This window comes from Phacochoerus africanus, chromosome X, assembly GCF_016906955.1.
Source record: "Phacochoerus africanus isolate WHEZ1 chromosome X, ROS_Pafr_v1, whole genome shotgun sequence".
Classification (NCBI taxonomy): domain Eukaryota; kingdom Metazoa; phylum Chordata; class Mammalia; order Artiodactyla; family Suidae; genus Phacochoerus; species Phacochoerus africanus.
In genome coordinates, this window is record NC_062560.1 from 58567911 (window position 1) to 58592388 (window position 24478).

At 38.0% G+C, this 24478-nt stretch overlaps 1 protein-coding gene across 2 annotated transcripts in view; it reads right to left on the reverse strand.

The window, feature by feature from the left end:
• OPHN1 (oligophrenin 1) overlaps positions 1–24478 on the reverse strand; it is a 556237-nt gene that overhangs the window by 233176 nt on the left and 298583 nt on the right. For both annotated transcript variants that reach the window (XM_047764388.1, XM_047764386.1), the window contains exons 7-12: positions 23261–23371; positions 20353–20457; positions 18126–18255; positions 15216–15319; positions 8235–8326; positions 3723–3801 (exon numbers count right to left, since the gene is read on the reverse strand). In XM_047764388.1, coding sequence (XP_047620344.1) covers positions 3723–3801; positions 8235–8326; positions 15216–15319; positions 18126–18255; positions 20353–20457; positions 23261–23371 — 621 coding nt within the window. The remainder of the gene's footprint in view (positions 1–3722; positions 3802–8234; positions 8327–15215; positions 15320–18125; positions 18256–20352; positions 20458–23260; positions 23372–24478) is intronic.

Sequence of the window (24478 nt, forward strand, 5' to 3'; positions counted from 1 at the left end):
CAACAGGTACTACTGTATAGCATGGGGAACTATATTCAACATTCTGTGTTAAAACATAATAGAGTATATGCATAATTGAATCACTTTGTCATACAGCAAAAATTACCACTACCATTGTAAATCAATTATACTTCAATAAAACTTTAAAAAATTAAAAAAACATATTGGAAAATGTTTAAAAGAATGTGTATAGTACATAACTGAATCACTTTGCTGTACAGTATAAATTAAAACGATCTTGTAAATCAAATATACCTTAATAAAAAATAAAAACTGAAAAAAAAATCCTTAAAGGGAGAGCAAGTGCGGGAGAGGGAATTAAGAGTGAGAAAAAAGAACGTATACATGTATGTGTAACTGGGTCACCATGCTGTACAGTTGAAAAACAATGATTGGGGAAATAACAATTGATTACAATTCAAAAAAAGAAAAAAAAGAGTAAAATGTCTTACAGTATTGTAAATTAATCACACTTCCATTTGTAAAAGGTAAGAAGAAAGTAATATGAACAACAACAAAAAGTAAAATGCCTTGCTGAACCTCCTAAAATCACAGGCATGTAATAGTTAAGTTTCAGGTTTCTTGGAGTGGAGGGCCTACTTTTTAAGTGGAAGTCCTCACCACTCCACTTCTGTACTACTACCTTCTTGGTTGCTATAAATCTGGCAATCTAGGCACTCGTCTTTAGTCTCCAGGGCACTGGAAGCACCACAAAGAAAGCCCCATAATATATTTCTCCTCTTAGCAGATTTTTTTGCCCTGAATTAAGGAGGAAGATTAGACTGTATCCAAATACTGCTGAATTCCATTAGGTTTGCACCCAACCTTTACACCAGTTAGAAGCACCTAAAACTAATTTAGTACATTATGGTTGACACACTCTCATTTGACATTTCAAAGCAACTCTGTGAGGTTGATAGAACTGAGATTATTAAAGCCATTTTATTGAAGAGAAGAAAACTAAATCTCAGAGAGATAAAATAGCTAGATCAGGGTCACACAATCATTACATGCCAGAATGAGCATTCAAATCTACCTTTTTGGGATTCCAACAATTAGGAAGTTTATATTATTTCATATGCCATGAGAAGAAAACTACTTGTAAGAAACTGAGGTGAGAAAATGCTTTTTGGTGACCTCTGTTCATATTAGTCTTTTTATGATGATCAGTAACCCTTTTATTTATTTATTTACTTATTTATTTTTGTCTTTTTAGGGTCATACCTGCAGCGTATGGAGGACCCCAGGCTAGGGGTTGAATAGGAGCTGCAGCTGTCGGCCTACACATAGCCACAGATACATGGGATCTGAACTGCTTCTGCAATGTACACCATAGCTCACAGCAATGATGGATCCCTAACCCATTGAGTGAGGCCAGGAATCGAACACATGTCCCCATAGATACTAGCTGGGTTCATTATGGATACTAGTTGGGTTCATTACAACTGAGCCAAAAGGGGAACATCCATCACTAACCCCATTAAAGTATTGCTTCTTCTCCTATTTAGAGCAGTATTCTAAGTTCCTATTGTGGCACAGTCATTAACGAATCCAACTAGGAACCATAAGGTTGTGGGTTTTATTCCTGGCCTCACTCAGTGGGTTAAGGATCCAGCGTTGATCAGTGAGCTTCACCAGTGAGCTGTGGTGAGGTCGCAGATGTGGCTCAGATCTGGAGTTTCTGTGGCTGTGGTGTAGGCTGGCGGCTACAGCTCCAATTAGCCTGGGAACTTCCATGTGCCATGGGTGCGGCCATAGAAAAAAAAATAATAATAATTAAATTTTTTTTTAAATAGAACAGCATTCTAAATGGAGTGGTTAATCTTGTGATACAGGATGACAATGACAATGCCATCTCCTGCCCTTAAAGAGAATAAGCTTACTTGGGGATGTAAAGGAGGGGCAACAAAACCATTTTGAATAAAATCTTAATAAATGCTTGTTCAGAGCCATGGAAAGAAATTATTTTCCATCCTTATATATGAACACAATTAATAAACTGAAAAAAAGGCTTAATTTTTCTTTCTTCAGGAGATATTGCGGGGAGTTCTCTAGTGACTCAGCCAGTTAAGGATCTGGGGTCACTGTGGTGGCTTGGTACACTGCTGTAGCACAGGTTCAATCCTTGGCCCAGAACTTCCACATGCTACAGGGCCATGGACAAAAAGAGCAAGAAGAAGAAGGGAAAGGGGAAGGAGAAGAAGGAGGAGAAGAAGGAGAAGATGATCTTGTGGGCACAGCTGCACTGCTGCATAATCTAGCACTAGAGAAAGAAGCTGAGAGACCTGGATTCTATGCCAATTGTGATTCCTTTCCGAAGGTGATCCTAAGGAAGTCCTTTGCCCTCTCTAGAACTCAAGTTGCCGTGAGAAGAGATTTGAACAAGAGATTTTTTTTCCGTTTTTTTAAAGTTTTACTAAAGTATAGTTGATTTACAATGTTGTGGTAATTTCTGCTCTACAGCAAAGTGATTCATTTATACATACACACATCCATTCTCTTTCAGATTCTTTTCCCACATAGATTATCACAGAATGTTGGGTAGAGTTCTCTGGGCTATATAGTACAGCAGGTCCCCATTGGCCATCACTCCATATACCTCAGTGTGCATATGCAAATCCCAAACTCCCAGTACAGCCACTCTCCTACTCACCTGTTACCTTTGGTAACTATAAGTTTTTAAAAGTCTGTGAGTCTGTTTTGCAAATCAGTTCATTTGTATCCTTTTTTTAAGGTTCTACATATAATTGATATCATATGATATATTTCACTTTGTATTATCATCTCTAGGTCCATCCATGTTGCTGTAAATGGCACTATTTCATTCATTTTTTATGGTTGAGTACTATTCCATTGTATATATGTACCACATCTTCTTTATCCATTGCTCTGTTGCTGGACAATTAGGTTGCTTCCATGCTTTGACCATTGAAAATGGGCAGAAGTTCTAAATAGATATTTCTCCAAAGAAGACGTACAGATGGCCAAAAAAAAAAAAAAAAAAAAAAACAGGAGTTCCCGTCGTGGCGCAGTGGTTAACGAATTCAGCTAGGAACCATGAGGTTGCGGGTTCAGTCCCTGCCCTTGCTCAGTGGGTTAACGATCCGGCGTTGCCGTGAGCTGTGGTGTAGGTTGCAGACGCAGCTGGATCCCGCGTTGCTGTGGCTCTGGCGTAGGCCGGTGGCTACAGCTCCGATTGGACCCCAGCCAGGGAACCTCCATATGCCGCGGGAGCGGCCCAAAGAAATAGCAAAAAGACAAAAAAACAAAAAAACAAAAACAAAAACAAAAAAAACACATGAAAAGATGCTAAACATTGCTAAATATTACAGAAATCCAAATCAAAACTACTGTGAGGTACTACTTTACACCAATGGTCATCATCAAAAAGTCTACAAACAATAAATGCTGGAGAGGGTGTGGAGAAAAGGGAACCCTCCTGTGCTGTTGGTGGAAATGTAAATTGGGTAACTACTATGGAAAACAGTATGGAGGTTCTTCAAAAAGCTAAAAATAGAACTACCATATGATCCACTCCTGGGCAACTATCCAGAGAAAATCATAATTTGAAGATACATGCACCCCAATGTACACTGAATTAACAATTCCTTCTACCTCTAAAATTTTGTGTATTACCACTTAATTGTCCTAGACTCACTGCTACTACGAGAGCACACTCATACAATATATTATGTTGCTGAGGTTTCCCCTGGGTAACTTACAGGTTCTTTCCCATCCATGGCCTCCATCCATAGTCTTCTGTTAGCTTCCGAAAGGGCCTGCAGAGTGATGGTGCCCGGTCTAAGGGAAAAATGACAAGTTAAAAGCAGGAAACTCACCTGAGAGAATGCAGTCCTGTGATCTAGTGTCCATTTCAGCCCTGGGAGTTGTCACACTCAGCAGGCACACTCATATGGAATGTCAACTTTTCAAAATCTCTTTTATTCAGAAAAACAATAAGATGCTTAGAGAACAGTACCTTTAGAGACACTAATGGAGATGGTATTTTGGTGGCCTCATGCAAGAGTTTGGCAAGCAAATAGGAAGGAAGATGCTGACACCTCACCACAATACACACTTAAATTTGCTCTCTTAAAAGTTAGCCATTTGGTCTGGGTTCTAAGGGTTTCAGGATGTTCATCATGAGCTCATGTATTTATCAGGAAAATGGCTTTGTCACTTCTACCACCTAGGATGTCCAAGGAGCATTTCAGTTGGAAAGAATTCAACAACATGCACAATGGCTCAGCCACAGGGAGAAGGCTTTTTGGCTGAATTAAACAATCTGATGAATAATAATGACAACTAATAGTTATTGAATGCTCACTAGATGCCAGGTTCTTCTCTAAGTATTTTATAGGTGTTGATTCACTTCATCTACCCAGGAGGCCTATAAACTTGGGGTTATAGTAATCCCTATTTTACAGAAGGAGAAAGTGAAGCACAGAGAGATTACCTAAATTCACACAGTAGGTAAGTATAGAGCCAGGATTTCAATTCAGGAATTTTGTTTTGTTTTGTGTTTTATTACTCAATGAATTTATTACATTTATAGTTGTACAATGATCATCAAAATCCAATTTTATAGGATTTCCATCCCACAACCACAGCACATCCCCCCACAGCCCTAACTGTAAGAATTTTGGTCTAGCAGCCATGTTCTTTCTTAACCACTACACCATCAGGCTCTTCTGCATGGCAGATGACTTCAAATACAATTTTATTCTATTTATTTGCAACATACCTATACCTAGAGATATCCTAAGGTGGTACAATCTGTTAATTTTAGGCCTTCACAACCAAAGTGGAATTTGGGGATTGAGCATATTATTGCAGGTATAAAATCTCCTACATTCCCTGCTTAGCTGTGCCATTATGAGAAGCTTGTTCCTTTCAGTCCTTCTGTGTTAATATGAGATCTCTCTTGGAGTCACAAAATGATAAGAGCAGTGACAAGAGAGTTCAGTGGAACAGTCACTGGGCCTCAGTGTCTCTACCCATAAAAATGTTGGGACAGACAAGCCGGGAGGTATTTTCCAGTTCTGATAACATGGAATTCCCATTCGACCTGACCTTCTATCTCTTATTTCATTAAAATGCTCCTTAAAAAGGAAAACCCCAGACAAGCCGGGAGGTATTTTCCAGTTCTGATAACATGGAATTCCCATTCGACCTGACCTTCTACCTCTTATTTCATTAAAATGCTCCTTAAAAAGGAAAACCCCCAAATGGTCTTTAAGCCAGAGTCAACTGAAAACTTAGATTTGGGCACTGGTTTCTTTCAAATTTATCTTTCTCTAAGAAGCATCCAATCTTTTGGATATATCTTATGGGACTAGATAGTCTAGAAATCTTTGTAAAGACAGCTACCCAGCTGAATCCTAAAGCCAGAAGGAAGGAGGGCAATCATAAGGACAAGAGACATAAAAGCAGATGCTGTGGACGAGACAGGATATTAAACCCATTCTAGACTATTTCCCAACAGTATGTGCCCTCTCTTGACCTTACAAAGAAGCTGAAAGAATAAATAAGCAACATTTCAGGAAGCATTTGGAGATTCTTAAGTGCCACCAAAAGTCAAATTCAAAGAAAAAACATTATTAAGAAAGTAGAAAGAGTACTGACTTCTAGTCCAGGTTTTCCATTATGACCTTAGACAAACTCTTTTGCCCAGCCCAAGGTCTCAGTCACACATTTAAAATAAAGAGGCATATACAGTATATTGGCAATAGAATACAGTGGTTAAGTGTGTGGGCTTGGAAACTAGTATGCCTGGATATGAACCATAGCTCTAACATTTACTAAATGTATAACCTAAATTGCTTAACTTTTCTTTGTCTTCTTGTCTTTGTGAAATCAGGCTAATAGCACCCCCTATTTCATGTGACTGTGGTGAAAACTAAAGGAAATTATACACTTTATAAGCTTAGAATGGTGCCTGGCACATAGAAGTACTCAGCAAATGTTAGCAGTTGTTGCTGCCATCATCATCATTGTTGTTAATAATATTACTATTATTATTGCCTTTCAAGCTCTAATGAGCTATGAGCTGGTAGCTTCAATTATTGGTAATAACACTAATAAAAAAGTGATCCTCTGTTCTTCAAACAGAAAAAAGGGACCCGGGAGTTCCTGTTATGGCACAGCAGAAACGAATCTGACTAGGAACCATGAGATTGCAGGTTTGATCCCTAGCCTTGCTCCGTGGGTTAAGTATCTGGCATTGCTGTGAGCTGCGGTGTAGGTTGCAGACACGCTCGGATCCTGCCTTGATGTGGCTCTGGTGTAGGCCAGCAGCTGTAGCTCTGATTAGACCCCTAGCCTGGGAACCTCCATATGCCATGGGTGAGGGCATAAAATAACAAAAAGACAAAAAAAAAAAAGGAAAAAAGAGACGCAAAGAGTCCTTTGTTCTATTCCATAGGGAACATGAGTAGCCCGATGCCTACTGGGAGGACTGCTTCTGCCCCTTTTATCAATTTTACTAGTCAGGAAAGCAAATATCACATCTCTCAGAAAACCCCACATGCACAGAGGTACCACAGCATCTCTTCATTATTATATTTGACCCTTTATTTCACAACATATTTATTCTTCTTCTAATACACAATGGAGTAAAATTTAAAAGAACATGGGTTTTAGAAACCTACACACCAGGGTTTCAGATCAGCCTTGCCACAATGTGACTTTGATTAGGCAAGACAACTAAATGCATCCAAGTGTCAATCTCCTCACCTGTAAAATTTAACATTCCTTAAATGAGGGAATGTTTTTTAAAGTGCCCAATATGTGGTAAGTAAAATCACTGACACATCAAAATTTTAATTCCTAGGTTCTAGTCTCAGAATTTCTCAGCATTCTGGGGTAAGGTAAAATACATTTAAAAATGATATCAAATTTAGTATCTACCATGAGCCATACATAGGTGCAAGATACATAAAGATGAATTGAGGTCCTAACCTCAGGGCCACACTGTTTTCTTTGAGTCTATGGGAATATTACTTGCAAGTAGCTTGCATAGTTAAGCTGAAAAGGGAATCAGAAAGGAACTAGATGCAGAAAAATTTACTTTCATTTAAGGCATGTTGATGCTTCAGAGTCAAAGACATTAAAAGGTTCATGAAAAGGAAGCCATGGCCAATAGTCACTTTCCCCTTCCTACTGGCCCTGAAACTCGGGGGGGGGGGAGGGGTGAGTGACAGCTTTATTTCTACAGGTAACAATGTTGACTATTATAGCCTCTTTCTTTGGGACCATCCATTCTTAACAAAGAAATCAGACAGATTTATAAACAGAAATTTAAAATAGGGACATGAACTAATAATTACTTATTCCCAGCCAAAAATTAATGCCCTATTTTCTTAGTCTAATCTATATGATTCCAGTCACTGATATTTTTGTTCATATGTTATTGTAATTCAACCTTCAAGTTCCTTCCTAGCAATCTGATCATTTTGTTAAATTCTATTACATTACTCAGTGTCTAATATATAGAACTAATGGGCTGAAATAAAACATAGAAATACATTTACTCAATGAATTTGGATGAACCTCCCAACTATATAACATAACCTTTTTCCAAAGTAACTCCAAATGCTCTCATTTTAAAATTTAAAGGTTAAATTCCCCTCTAACAAAAGTGTCCAGGTTGAAAAAAAAACAAAAAGAAGGCACTGGAGAGAAACAAATGTAACCAAGGCCAAAGTTGCAAGCCTTTGCTAAAATCAGAGTTGATAATCAAACTATTTCCACTTTACATAAATATCTGCAAAGTAGGCAAAGTCTGTATCATGTTTGTACCAAATGGGGAAAAAAAGACTCCCCAACACCACTACCACCCTTCACCCAAACTACTTCCCCTTAAATATGTGTTCCAATTCTCCTGTTCTTGTATATTAGGAAATAAAAAGAACGAGTTTTGTTATCCTGTTCTTTTTGCAGCATCACCAAATGCTAACCTTCCACATATACAAAAGCAAATTAAATCCTAGGAGTAACCATTTCTGCCTAGAGCAGGTGAAGCAAAGCTGACTGACCCTTGAATAGAGATAACCAGCTCTGGGCCATTCCTAACAGAGATCCCTGTGAAGGGCAGCCAGAAAGCCAAGACAATAATGTCATGAATAGATTTTCTCATTTTTATCAACAAAAGATGAAAGAGGAAAATAAAATACCTACCTAGGGTCATCATCTGGCACATGGGAACTCTGCCAATTCACATCAACACAGCTTACCTTTCATTGGTTTCTATATCAAAACAGAATCTCTTGTCAATAGACTCGGTCTTCCTTCTCACACAGTACTTCAGGGTTAAATCCAAGGGCCCCTGATATAAGAGAAGTATTAATAGCCAATTTGAAAAAAAATACACAGAAGCTTCTTTTGTCTATCACAGTGTCCTCAGTGTCACTTGGAAAGCATCTGTCAGGGCAGCAGGAACCTCAATGTTTAGTCTCATTGAGAACCTTTTCCCCTCAAATGGTATTTGCAGCAAGGTGGCAGATGGTTTCTCTCTGCTACAGAAATCAATGGCTGAGTCCAGAAGAAAATGCTCAGATAAGTCAGTGCTCTTTTCCAAGTGTGGTAGAAACTCATTAAATAGCATGTGAGGAATGTGGAAGAAATGGGATAACCAAATGGCATTAAGTGTATAGAATAAAATTTTCATGAGATTTCTAGGTAGGGAGGTTGCAATGGGTAAGTGGCATTTTGAAACCCTCCTTCCAGTAAAGTGGCAGATAGAAGAGGGGAGGAAAATATTTTTCTCTCCCTACTTCCAGAGTCTTTAAAATGATAGGAATTGCAAAAGCAATCTCTCCAAAGATAGGGTAGGAGTAGGGAAAATAATCACATTTGTGTAACAGTCAAGGGGGCACTTGTTATTTCATATGTGCAGGATAAGGTGGACCAACCTTAGTATTGTGGGCACTTAACAAGGCCACTGTGTCCACAGATTAAAATTCAACAAATCCCTTATTGTTCAGGTTTCCCTCGATTACCTCAACAGAGACAATATGGTACAGTGCCTCATATTATGCTAAGTTTTTTAAACCACCTTTCATCCTAACAACCCTCAGAGGAATGTGAAGCTCAGAGAGGTAAAGTGGTTTTCTCAAAGTCAACCAAGTCAGTATAGTAGAAATATCAATAAACCAGAAAGTTTAAAACCTGGGGTCTTGGAATTCCTTTTGTGGCTCAACAGGTTAAGGGGCTAATGTTGTCTCTGTGAGGATGAGGGCTCAATCCTGGCCTTGCTCAGTGGGTTAAGGATCTTGCGTTGCTCTAAGCTGTGGTGTAGGTCACAGATGCAGCTTGGATCTGATGTTGCTATCACTGTGGTTGTAGGACAGCAGCTGCAGCTCCAATTTGACCTGGAAACTTCCATATGCCACAGGTGTGGCCATAAAAGAAGATAAAACAAAAACAAAAATGAAAACACACAAAAGAAACCTGGGGTCTTATCTCAGTTATGTCATTTACTAGCTATGTGGCACAGGGTAAATCATTTTCACTCTCTGAATATAAACTTCACAATCTAATACATGAGAATAATACTACCCACCTTGCTATCTCAAATTCAGAAACACTATCCAAAAGCCAGGTTTGTGCCTAGACACCATACCATCAAAACTGGCCCATAGAGCCATAACCCAATACTTCCCTATCACTGGCATACTCAAGCCCTTTGCAGGCCTATCCTTTTCCTTTTCCTGCAATATAAAAACACAACTCTATAGTCACCTTTCAATCTGCTTTCCCAACCTGATCACTTAGGATGGCAAGCATTATTAGTCTTACAATATGAAAACGATTAACAACACCATGTACTCGCCTTTCCTCTTTAAACTCTCAACTCCCTCAGATTTGGCGATGTCACAGCTCAGGCTCTTTCATGACTCCCAATTTGCATATACTGTCTCCTCCACTCCAAATGACTTTATCTATATTCTCATACTTGTTCTACAAATTGTAGTTCACCTTTCATTTCTTAAAAAATCCTTCTCCAGTACCATATGTTGTCTACTATGTGTTTTTCACATTGTATTACAGCTTCTTTTTTTTTTTTTTTTGGCTTGTTAGGGCCACACCCGTGGCATATGGAGGTTCCCAGGCTAGGGGTCTAATTGGAGCTGTAGCCGCTGGCCTATGCCAGAGTAACATGGGATCCAAGCCACATCTGCGACCTACATCACAGCTCGCGGCAACTCCAGATCCCCAACCCACTGAGCAAGGCTAGGGATCGAACCTGCAACCTCATTGTTCCTAATCGGATTCGTTTCCACTGCACCACAATGGGAACTCCTACAGCTTCTTTTTTGCATGTTTGATTTTCCCACTTGATTGAAAATTCCTCAAGGATGTGGGCAGTGTCTTATTTATCTTTATATCTCTAGTAAATAAAGAGTTGGTACCTAATAAATATTTATTGACATTATCATCCTTGCCATTTTTTCAGATGAGAAAAATGATACTGAGCAACATTAAGTAATTTACTCAAGATCACAATTTACTAAGGCACAAAACTAGGATTTGAAACTAGTTCTTGAGACAAGAGTGTCCAAGATGGTGGAGCAGAAAAACCCTGAGTTAACCTCCTCACAGACAGACCAAAATTACTATTTACAGAGAAACTGTAGATGAGAATGACCTGAAGACTAGCAGAAAATCTTTTCTACAACTAAAGATATAAAGAAGGAAACAGAGTTCTCTTGTGACACAGCAGGTTAAGGATCTGCCATTGCCACTGCCTTGGCTTGGGTTGCTGCTATGGTGCAGGTTTGATCCCTGGTCAAGGAACTTCCATCTTCCATGGGTGCAGCCAAGAAGAAAAGAAGGAACCACAGGTAGGAGGGACATGGGCATGATATAGTAAAGGCTCAAACCCCTGTGTACATGATACACAACTGGAAAGATACTTACAACTGCAGAATTTATCCCTAAGAAGCAAGGGGTCTGATCCCCAGATCAGACTCCCAATCAAGGTGTCCTGCACTGGGAAAACAAGGCCTCAGAAGAACTGGCTTTGAAAGCCAGCAGGGCTTGCTTTGGGAGAGCCAGAGGGCTGTAGGATTAGATACTCTGTTTTTAAAGGGTGCACCCAAAAACTTACATGCTCCAAGAACCAGGACAGAAGCAGTAATTTGAAAGGTGCCTGGGTCAAATCCACTTGCTGATATTAGACAGCCACCCAGAGAGACAGGAGGCAGCTAGAAATTACCCTGGGGATATAGACACTGGTGGCAGCCATTTTGAAAAGGTAATTGTACCATGAGGGCACAGATGCTGGCAAGTACCAATCTGGAGTCCTCCTTCTAGATTATTATAAATGTCAAACCTGGCCCCACCCACCAGTGTGTGGGCACAAGTACTGGGATACACCAGGCCAAGCAACCAGCCATATAGGGATATAGCCCCACTCACCAGTAGGCTAATAGAGGTCTAGGTTCCCCTGGCCACCCAGCCACTTTAGGACCCATCCAACAGAAGGCACAGGACTGAGCCCTGCCTACAAGTAATCTAACACAAGCCCCAGGCACTGGCCTCACTCTCCAGTAGGCAGGCACCAGCCTAGGACACATGAGACCCAACACTGCCCACCACTGTGCTGAAGCCAGGTTTAAAATATACCATGGCCTGCAACCAGATTACCCATGATCCAGTCTCAATGAACATCAGGCTGACACCAGGCCCCAGGTCTCAGCTTGACCAAGCAGCAAGTTGATATCTGCTCTGGGACCCTCCCTTTGGGACCCACAAGAAGCCAACCATTGACCTTGTCATGCCCATCAGCGAGCCATATATGGATATAGCCCATATAGCAGGACACAACCTTAAATATCAATAGGCAGACATCTGTTCTCTGTGATAATTGCAGCATTAATTACAATAGCCAAGATATGGAGGTTCAACCTAAGTTTCCATTGAATTATGAATGGATAAAGAATATAAGGTATATATACACAATGGAATATTATTCAGCCATACAGAAGAATGAAATCTTGCCATTTGTTACAACATGGATGGATCTAGAGGGTATAATGCCAAGTGAAAGAAATCTGACAAAGAAATATAAAATGATTTCACTCATACATTAAACATAAAAAGTAAAACAAATGAACCAACATAATTAAACAGAAAAGAGTCACAGATGCAGAAAACAGATAGGTGGTTGGCAGAGGAATAGAGAGTGGGAAGGAATGTGAGAAATAGATGAGGAAGATTAAGAGGTATAAAGTTCCAGTTACAAAATAAATGAATCACAGATATGAAATGTATAGTGTAGTGAATATAATAAAAAACTATGTAATATCTTTACATGGTGACAAATTATAGCTAAACTTATGCTGATCTTTTTATACTGCGTAGAAATATTGAATCACCATGTTGTCCACCAGGAACAAATATAGTGTTGTGGTGCAGGTCAATTATACTTGAAAAACAAACTAATAAACTAACTAATAGAAGAAGATATCATATTTGAGTTTACCAGAGGTAGGAGGGGGAATGAGGAATTGGACAATGGCATCTAAAGTTATAAACTTTCTGTTATAAAATAAATAAGTACTAGGGGTGTAATGTGTAATATGATTAATATAATTAACACTTCTGTATGTTATACAAGAAAACTGTTGAGAGTAAATCCTAAGAGTTCTCATCACAAGATTTTTTTCTTTCATTTTGTATCTGTATGAGATGACGTATATTCAGTAAATTTATTGTGGTAACATTGTATAATATTCCTTATGCTGTACATCTTAAACGTATACAATGTTGTATGTCAGCTATATCTCAGTATAACTGGAAGGGGTAATATTTAATATGAAGAATGAATGAATGAATAAACAAATAAATAAAACCAGTTACCGAGATTCAAAATGTAGCCCTCTCTCTTCTTACCACTTGCTTGGCAGAGAATCTTATAAAATAGTATTTGGGATTGTGCTCTGTAAATTGAGCAGAACAACTCAAATGGAAGTTGATAAGCTGAACTAATAGGGGACACTGGTAAGTACCATAGTCAGAAGAGGGTTAATTCTTCCATCTTCAAATTGGGCTAATGATACTTCGCAATGCTGCTGAGAGAGTCCATGAAGCACATGACAAAAAAATGTCTAGCTCAGTGCCTAGGATACAGCAGACATTCAATAAATAGTGGCTTTAATGGTGTTATCATTATTACAGTCACACTTATTTGTATCCTTTACCTTTCTAAAACACAAACTAGTAAAAGGAACCGAGTCAGAGAACTGATAAGAAGAAATCATTCATATCTCAATTTAGGGAAATTCAAGTAACTACTTCCACCTCCTCTTTTTTCTAAATGGAGAACTAAGTTACTCTTTCCATTCCATAAAGAGTCCCATATTAAAACTTCTTAGGCTAACACTATTGCAGTTTTGCAAGCAACCACTCAATGAAAAGGGCAGAGGGAAAGAACAACCTAACGAAAGGCTTGCTCTCATCTGCTAAGAAGCTATACAAGTGGTATCTGCTGCCTCTGGCTTGAGCTTTGCAGTAAGACCTGTTTAAGAAAGGAACTTTAAAGTCCAAGATTCAGAAAGCAATGTGTATACCAAAAGAAAAGAAAGAGACTACAAAATAGCATTGCTTATAAACACTTATCAGATACATAAGTTAAGTTCTGATAGAATTGGAACAAATTCTGTGCTACAGCATAATTTATTGGAACCATATAGAAAGGTTTTTTGGGGAGTTCCTGCTGTGGTGCAATGGGATCAGCAGCATTTTGGGAGAGTTGGGACACAGGTTTGACCCCCAGCATGGCACAGTGGGTTAAAGATCCGGGGTTGCCACAGCTGTGGCTTAAGTCACAGCTGCAGTTTGCTTGGATCTGATCCCTGGTCCAGGAACTCCATATGCTATGGGGCAACCAAAAAAAAATTTAAAAATATAAAATATTAAAAAAACCCTAAGCCCTCAAAAAACAAACAAACAAACAAACAAAAAAAGAAAGAGAAGAAAGGTTCTCTGGCAATTGTCAGGCTGGAAACTAAGGTGAGTTTTGGAGTCATAGATGAGTAAGTGGCCCACAAAGAAACATGGATGAGAGGTCTGAGTTCTGGAAACCCCATCTGGTATACTTCATTAGAGACGCATCCCATGTCTAATCCACATTTAAAGTAGAGTGGCAAAACGTGTGGTTAAAGACAAAAAAGAAAAGCAGTTTTCCAATAGCCTCCCATCAAATCTCAGTCCTCTAATTTCCTATGAATAAGCCATACAAGAGAGATCTTCCATGGAAAGCACAAGCAATGGAGAAAAATTGGCCCTCGAAGTCTCGAAATTTCTGCCTATCGAAGCTTATGCACCATAACTTTTAATGCTAACAAGGAACCGTGTTTCACTTTGTAAACAATTTGTAAATAATGGAAATCCTTAAAAATTATGCCCTAAAACCTTGTCTGAGAGAAAAAGGAACACATGGAACTACTTTTAGAATATGAATATTCAGGCTGTCAGCTTTTATCTTAGGAAATGTTTGTGTGTTGGTGTGTGTGCCTCTGTGTTTGTGTGTGTGAGTTCCCAAAGCCCCCACAAAGATAGGCAAAAGCGAGATGACAAATTTTTTTTAGCTGGGTGGTCAAATACACATATAATATATGATTATGATATAATATAACAATATAATATTTATAAAATATGGTTCTTCTCGGTAAGCAAACTATATTCTCAGTATGTTAAATTCATCTTGCCATTTTGGGGAGTAGGGAAAAGTCTGGAGGGTAGAATAAGAGGCGTTAACTGCTTAAAGACATTTGAGCATTACATACAATGCAGGGTACAGATTATTCCAACTTTAGGCAACAGACACACTCCTTTAAAAACGGAATTTTGGAAAATGGTTCATATTTTAAACACTTGGTATTTAAAGGAACACTATAGTAGAGCCGCCTTAAAGGTAAGTTATACTCTCCTCCCCCAATTTAACCATACTTTTGCAAATTTTCTTTGTATAGTACGGTAGATACTTATAATAATTTAATAAATGATCTGAAAGGGTACAGGTACTTTCAGAAGGCCCAGCATCATTAACAGAGATTTTTTTTCACTCTGAGTAGTACTGCCCAATGCAAACTTAGACCAAGGAGAACATATGAAGTCATGGCTTCACATGACAATGGTGAACTTGATTCTTTGACACGAACTCAGTCACAGAGGCATTTCCAAAAAATTTGGCACAGAAAATAACTGACCTGCTGCTTAGCACCTGGCTTCTGTTCCATAGGCATCATAGTGAGTGTTTTGGTCTCCTTCTCATATTGGCAGTAGTATTTCACCCAGGATATTCCCAAAGCCCCTACAAAGATAGGCAATAGTGAGCGGATAAAGTAAATATTTTGGCTGCATGGTCAGTCCACCCCTAAGACAGAAGTTGTGTTCAGACAGCTTATTCTTCATGATCATGACCCAGATCTTTCCCCTGAACTTCAGCCCCACAGTGCCACCTGCCCACTACACATTTAGATATCCTAAGCCTCATCAACTGTTCTCCACCTCTGCTCTGGCTTGCTCCAAACCTCTTTCCTTGCCACGCTTCCTGTGAATGCTCTTGCTACACATGCTATTGTATGAGCTGGAAATATCTCTAATCTTCTGCGGTTCCTTCACTGTAAATCTGTTCTATTTGATTGGTGGTTGGGTTCTGCCCATTCTATCCCCTACATGTCTCTCCCTCCACCTCTTTTAGAACTGAATTCATTCAGGTCCCTATTGCTAACTTTCTAAAAAATGTCTTATATTTCGAACAAAAAAAATTCACTATTTATCCAATGAATTATTTCAGTGGCCTTCTCTCTGGTTTTGCACATCACTGATCACTCCTTTCTAATCCATTCTATACTCTTTTGATATATATATATCATATATAATAATATACATATATATCATTCCTCTTATTATAAACTGCCCATGGCTTTCCTACTCTGTACAAACTCCTTAGGTTGGCTCACAAAGCCTTTTATAATATTTACCTTTCCAACTTTGTCTTTTACCACCTTCACCTCCATGCTCCTGTCTCCTTCAATTACTTTCAGTTATCAAAAAATAGGTGGCAATATAATGTACAGTCCAAGTTCAAGACACATTTGAGAGTGAATAAGGAACTATTAATAATTACATCAGGAAAACAAGTGTAAACCAGGACTTTTCTTGGCACACCAAGACTACAAAGAACTACAACCTCACACATCTCTGTGTCTTTACTCATGCAGTGGTATAGACTTTGAATTTTCTACAACCTTTTATTTACCTGTCAAACTCCCACTCATAATTCAAGTTTCACTTCACAAATCACTTCCTCAGTGGAGCACTTAGATATGCCCCAAATGCAGTGCTCAACACATTTCATTGTAATTATTTATATACTTGTGTCATCTTCATCAGACTGTGAAATTCTATTTTACTTTATTTTATTTTATTTTTGCTTTTTAGGGCTGCACCCTTGGCATATGAAAGTTCCCAGGCTAGCAATCGCATCAGAGGTACAGCCGCTGGCCCATGGCACAGCCGCAACAACGTGGGATCCAAGCCACATCTGCGACCTACACCAGAGCTCACAGCAACACTGGATCCTTAATCCACTGAGTGAGGCCAGGGATCGAACCCGCATCCTCATGGATACTAGTCAGAATCGTTTGCACTGCACCACGACAGGAATGCCCGACTGTGAACTTCTTGAAGGCAAAAATCAAGTTTCATTTATTTATTTATTTTTTGTATCACCAGTGCACTGCATGTCGTCTGGCAAAAAGGATTCTTAATAATAAGCATATACTCAATTAAGTAGCAATGTGATAACCATTTGACAAATTAGAAAACTAGGGCCTAGAATGATCACATAGTTAGTTGATATTAGAGCCAAGATTACATACCCATTATTCTCTGTGCTTCTTTTTTTAAATATAGCAGTGGTTCACATCGAGGGGCAATTTTGGCTCCCAGGGGGCATTTGGCAATGCCTAGACATATTTTAGGTTATCACACCTGAAGCGTGCTTTTTGAATAAATTAGGGAGAGACCATAGATGCTTCTAAACACCCTATAACGCACAGGATGAGCAACCAAAACAAAGAATGGCCCAGCCTGAAATGTCAATAGCACTGAGATTGAGAGATCCTCCAACAAAGAGGAAAAGAGATAAACCTGACAAATGGAAGAACACATCTTTGAAAACCTTCACAATGAATTACTATAAGGGAAGAAAAGCATGGTAATATCACTGGTGAAATACCATGCTTTGTGTATTTCAGTGGGTTTTGCCACTGGTAACCTCTGGGTAGCCTCTTCTGTCTACTCATCAGGTAGAATGATTCTGATTAGGGACTGAAATTATAGGCTTTGGGGACATTAAGTCATAGTCCAAAAGGAAAATCAAATGGCAAACATAGGTTTACATAACATTATTCAGGAAGTAGGAAAGCTTGAACCCTCTGCAATTCTCAATGACTGGATAAGTTAACTCATTTTTCTTGGTTAGCAATGAACTACTTCCTTGCTCACTGAAATCACAATGGTTTTGTAGTGCTTTAAGGGCAGGCTTATAAACCTAAGGTGGTGGAAACTATAAGATATAGTTGTAGTAGCATAGGTTTTGGCATTTCACAAACCTGAGTTACTCTGAGGCCTACTACTTGATAGTTGGGTAACTTTCAACTAGTGGATCCCTCTAAGCCTCAGTGGCTTCATGTGTAAAATGGGTATGATAAAGTGGTTTCAAAGATTATATGAGATAGTATGCTTAAAGCACTTAACACCATGCCTGGCACATAGTAGGTATAATAAATATTATTTTATACTTCCTTTCTCCTACATCCTTTTCGCTTCAGTCAAAGAATCATTGAAAGGTTTAAGCAATTAACAATCTCCATCTTGCATTTCAGAGAAAACATTAGGTTTTATCATCCCAGAGCCTTATTAGACAAATCCTTAACCTCCTCCTCCAATTTCTCCTTCCTTTCTATTTTCTCTATTCCCATGGTGCTCTCCAAAGAAGTGTAGCTGGCAGGGGTCTAAGAACTATGTGGGTGCCTGGAGTTTGGACAGACCAAGTGGCACTGGGTGCAAGCCTATGGAAACCCAGTGGGTATCCCTATATTCCCACACACATTTCTCTTGGGTATAGAGATAGCCTTCGATGGTTGGCTGTCCTGGAAGTTTGCATGTCTGAGGAGCTTCTTTCATCCTTTTCTTAAGTTCTTCCATCTCTTCTCGGGTACTGGAGAAATGATTTCTTGTCTGTGAAGACATTAGCATCATAATCATTACCATAATCATCATCATCATGAATAAGTAATCACTGGCCAGAGATCAAATGTAGAATTGTCTTGGCTTTCATCATGTGCTACAACATACCAAAAAAATAAACATTGAGTGGCACAGTAACCAGAAAGCAATTTAGTGGTGTTTAACAGTAATAAAGATTGAAAGAAAAAGAGAAACATAAATAGCATTGTACCCATAAAACCACATCTGGGAGACTTTTTTTCTAATGGAAATCACATAGGCTCCAATAAATAAAGACTAAGAATTCTGAGCATCAGGCTGACTCTTGCCTTACAGAAAAAAGGAGATTATAAAGAAAGTTCCCAAAGATAATATTATCAACTTCTGAATTATCCCAGAAGTAAAGTCACTGCCTACTTGACTCTGAACCAAATTCTGACCATTCAAATAAAATATATGATAGGGTGTTCTCTTTTGAATGTAAGTCAGCAGAAAACTTAGGTTCTCATGCCCATGAATAATAAAAACTAATGGTAAGAAGTAATATATTTGAAACCCCACACAACTAAAACACAATGGCACAAAACAGTTTGAAATGTGGGTATGAAAATCACTAGAGACAGGTCTATAGTGTTTTCTTTTTCTTTTTACAGCTGCACCTGCAGCATATGGAAGTTCCTGGGTCAGGGGTTGAACTGGAGCTGCAGCTGAGGCCTAGGCCACAGCCACAGCAATAGCAGATCCGAGCCACATCTGTGACCTACGTTGCAGCTTGCAGCAATGCTGGATCCTTAACCCACTGAGAGAGGCCAGGGGTTAAACCCACACCCTCACAGAGACAACATCAGGTCCTTAACCCACTGAGCCACAACAGGAACTCAATCTTTAGTGTTTAGTCTCAAGACTGTCACACAGTGTCAGTGAAAAAGTTGATGTGGGCTGCCCTATCTAGTTGGACTCACTCAGTAGCTTGTCCTTTAAGTGAATTTGCCATATATATACATATACATATATGCAAAGGATTGTTGCTAAACTCATACTCGTCAAGTTATATATAGGGGAAGATTCAAGTGATAAACCCAGTTATAATATTCAGTAAATCAGAATATAGGGGCTATCATATGCTGGTAAAGGAGAATAGTACCAAAAAAGAAAAACAACAATAACAACACCACCTGAAAGTCACTATTCTCCTAAACAACCAAGTAAAGTTTATTTTCACTGCAACTTAGCAACAATTTTCATCTAAAAATACATATATAAATTTTATGCAATGCAACAACAAGTCCAAAACCATTACCTCAATGATACCTTCTTTTACTGTACCAAACAGTCAATTATTCCACTCTCTGTGCTTCTTTAAATATCTTGGTCTTAACTCCACTGTAGTACTTTTCATAGGTAATTATGTATCTCTGTTTATTTGCCTCTGCTCTGAGAGACTGTGTATGACTTGAAGGTAGAAAAACTAATGTGCCTCATTATGGCATGTTCAGTGCTTTTTACAATGCCTGGCATAAAGCACATGTTCAATATATCCCTAGGAATTTGTTAAATGTTGGTTAAATAAATAAATGAGAGAAATAATACATATGACAAGGAAATTGCCTAAGCCCAAGTATAAGAAACAGCATGGCAAAGAAGGTAGAGAAAACCTTTTAAAATATTTTATTTAACTGTAGTAATGTAGTGAGAAAAGGAATGAGAAAAGGGAAGACAGGGGAAAATAGGCATTCATGGCAATAAAATCTGCACAAGAGTGTCTTGACTAACTAGCAGGGAAGTAACATAATATCTGTGCTAAGCAAGCCTATAGCTGAGTGATCTGGGAAAGATGTAGTAAATTGGTAACACGTAATAAATGTTGGATAGATAGAAGTATCAGTGAGTGGAAATGCGGATTTGAACAATAGTCAGCCTCATCAACAGGGAAGAGTTGAAACTGAAAAAGTAAGAAAAGTCTAGTACCCTTAAAACATCTGTGATCTACACCAAGTGTCCTGACAAATTGGCTGAGTTGTAATAACCTAGAACTCCAATATCTAGACATCGGGGCTAAAATCCAACTGGAATGCAGAGACAGGTGAAGAAACCCACATGCAAACTCACATTCTGTAAACTGAGCTGGAGCTGCTGTTTATAAGGGAGGAAATCCTGTGTGAGCTCCACAGTCAAGCTGTTGGAAATGAAGAGGCTATGAAGAAAGGCCAAGACCTAGGGAAAATGTGTAAAAATAACTTTATCACCAGCACCTTCTCATTTATCAAATAAAGGAAACAGATGCATGAAAGAAAACCTTCACACAGTGTTTATCCAGTATAGTATTAAAAGCAGTCATGCAAAAAAAAAAACATAGGTTTATACATAGCTATTCTCTTATTATGTTAAACACTTTCACTGGACTCAGTTCCAGAAAATAAGAATTAGTGACAAATTTATTCATTAATACCCTTTTCAGATAGCATATAAAACCATTCATAATGTGGACAATATGAGACTAGACAGTTTCTTTATATCTTAAAACTAGCACAAAGTAGGTATTCAATAAACATTTGTTGATAAAAAATAAATGGATAAATGAATTAAGTAATATTCTACACCATAATGAATACTGTAATAATGCTAAAAGATCCAAAGGCTTTGATCCAATTTTCAAAATAGAAATGTTTCAGGGAGGTGGGGAAGTGTTGCAGAAGAAGACACACAAATGATCAATAAAATATATTTTTATATTTTTAATGTTCAACCCCATTAAATATCAAATACATACAAATAAAAGCAAAAGAAAATACAATTTTCATGTATAAATATTTTAAAAACAATACTTGGGAGTGCCCATTGTGGCTCAGTGGGTTACAAACCCGACTAGTATCCATGAGGATGAGGGTTCTATCCTCGTGCAGTGGGTTAAGGATTTGGTGTTGCCACATGCAGCACAGGTAGCAGATGTGGCTCAGATTCAGCGTTGCTGTGGTGTAGGCTGGCAGCTGCTAGCTCTGATTTGACCCCTAGCCTGGGAACTTCCATATGCCACAGGTGAGGCACTAAAAACAAAATAAAATAAAATATAAATATAAATATAAAATAAAAACAATGCTTAATTCTGGCAATCATAAAGTGTAATAGGAAGTAATAAAAACTGCTCTTTTTAGAAATTAAACAGGTGAGCACATATATAAATATGCACACTCATATACATATACACAAACACAAACCATAATTATATATAAACACATATAAAACTATGTACACACAAATGTACTACACGTGTGTATGTACATATATACATAAATGCATATGAGCATGTGTACCACACGCACAGTCATATATACATTCTTATTTCCCTCCCAAGCTTTCCAATCTCAGGAAATGACAATATCACCCACCCAATCAAGCAGGAAAGTAAAGATCCTGATTTCTTTCACTCACACCTCAATCCAGTAAATCAGTAACTCCTATCATTTTTGCCTCCAAAGTATATCTCCAGTCAAATCATTATCTTCTATTTCTACTCCTAGCATCCTAACCTAAAGCAACATTTTTGCTCGCCTAGACCACTATGGTAACCACATAACTGGTTTCTTCATTTCCACAAACGCCCCCTTCCAAACCATTTGCCACACAACAAGATCAGCTCATGTTGTATCCTATTTAACACTCGTCAGTGATTTTTCTATGATACTTATTAAAATCCAACCCCCGTGCCATGCCTACAAGTCCTATGCCTTCCCATCAGATATTATATCCTGCCACTCTCCTTTTCTCTCACCAGTATCTAAAGTCACTATCTTTTCATTCCTTGAGCACATCATTATGTACTAACTTAAGGAATGTGCACATGTGTTTTTCTGTGTCTAGAATGTTCTTTCCCCACTGTTCACATTGCCTCATCTTCTTTCCTTAGATCTCATCATAAATGATACTTTTAGAAGTCCTCTTTGACCACTTCATTCAAAGTAGCTGTTTGTTCTAATTCTTTGTTTTAGTCCTTATCACAACTTACAATTATTCTATTTATGCATATCCTCCTTTCCGTACCATGACAGTGTAGCCTTCTTAAAGACAGAAACTGAGTCTTTTTTACTATAGGAAACTCATTGTTTAGCCCAATGCCTGGCACATAACAGAAGCATAATAAATGCTTATTAGACAAATGAATAAATACTTGTTTACACATATACATATGCAGATATACACCAATGTGAGCAAAGATATACATGGACACAGGTATACATGCTCAAGTGTTATACATGCACACACACATGCATACACTTGTATACACACTCAAATCTACAGGTACACATACACAATAGATAGAAAAAGGAATATAGTAGAAACACAGGGAATTTAGGAGGGGAAAAGCCACAATGTTAACAGTGATCACCTCTATGTGGGGATTTATTGCATTTGTTTTCTTTTTCATATAGTTTTTTAGCTTTCCTGCAATTGTTTTTACATTGTTTTCTACAATGTTTTTATAATAAATAAAAGTTGTTAAAATTCAACACGGTTGTCAAATTAAAGCACATCATTCTTATAATAAACTAAGGAGATTTAAGTCGAAAAAATTTCAAAATATAGAAGTAAAAATAGTGAATGGGAAGTCATTGAATGCAAGGGGCATGGGTTCCTAGGACACTGTCTGGGATATGATAGGTACTCTCAGAAAATTTATAAAATTTTGAGAAGAAAGAAGGAAGGAGGTCAAGGTAAACTTAAAGGTGATGGAGAAGTAAAGGGAGGGGAGGAAAAAGGAGGAAAAGAAAGAGAAAGAAAAACCACAGCTACATAGAGAAAATGGAAGAGGAAATAGGTTCAGGGGGGTGAGGAAGAGTGAAAGAAAGAATATTAGTGAGAGAGCATAGTTAATGCAAGCTGTATACTTTTCTGACATTCACTATTAAGCACTGACTATCTTTCACATTATTTGAGACTCTAATTATATAATCACATTTCTCCATATTTACCAAACACTTGATAAATATTTTTAGACTATTGATCAATAGAGAAAACTTACTGGTTCCACAATATTGAACTTCTTAGACTCCTGAACTTCCTGGATTTGATAAACATAATCAAGGGAGGACTCAAAGAAATTGTGCCTCTCCTTGTCCACCTGGAGGTCTGCCTGTAAAGAAGGGTAACAAATGTTACACATTGGTTAGTCATTCATGCAAGTCAATGCTTGAGGAGTCAATAAAATGCTAGGGAGAGAGGAGAATTATGCCACCAAGTAGTGATCTTATCCTTTCATTTTACAGATAGGGAACATGACACCAAAATATAAAAAGTGACTGATACAGGATTTTCAGTTTCTCACCTAACAAGTAAGAAGCTTGGAAGTTATTGCACCCTCATACAAGGAAAAGCTGAGTAAGTTGAGAATCAACATCTCTTCTTAAAACCAACAGAGAATTAAAAGCAGAGGGAAAAGCACTGCCTCAAAAATTGGATAGAGTTGATTATGGAAAATCATTACCAGAGCAGAAGCCTGTTTCTGCAGCCACTATCAGGGTTTATTTAAGAATAGCTCTCTAAAGAAATCCAAAGGTAATAGGGAAGACAAAAAACAAAGACACAACAGGAAATATTGGCCTCTGACAAAATACCTATAGCAAAAAAAAAAAAAAAAAGAATAGCTTAACTCCTAGTCAGATAAGCATAAAATTTCACAATAAAAGCATTTTTACCTCAGTTCCTTTTACCCAGGACAATATGTTCAGCTTTCAACAAGATATTATGAGACATGCAAAATGGCAAAACAACATTAACATTATATGACATTATATTAAAAAAAAAGGCAAAACAAACAAACACAGCCTGAATATAAAGAACTAAGCTCGGAATTAAATGCAAATAAGGCAGAGATGGTGGATGCTGGAATTATAAGACCAGGGATTACAGAGCAAATGAAAAAGAGGACAATACATATAGACTCATGTGTAATATAAGCAGACACATGAAATTCAAAGAAATAATCAAAGGAAAGGATAGAGATTGCAAGCATTAACAAAAACAATGATTTTAGTGAGCTCATCAACACACCTAAATGGACAAGGCTAAGGAAAGAATGAGTGAGCTGCATATATGCCAAGAGGAACTTTGAAAACTGAAATGTAAAGAAAAAAGGAATTAGAAAGATTAAGTAGAATATTCAAGAAATATTAGAAAATTACAAAAGGCATAAGATACACTTACTAGGAATGTCAGAAGGAAATGATGGAAAAAGAAGATA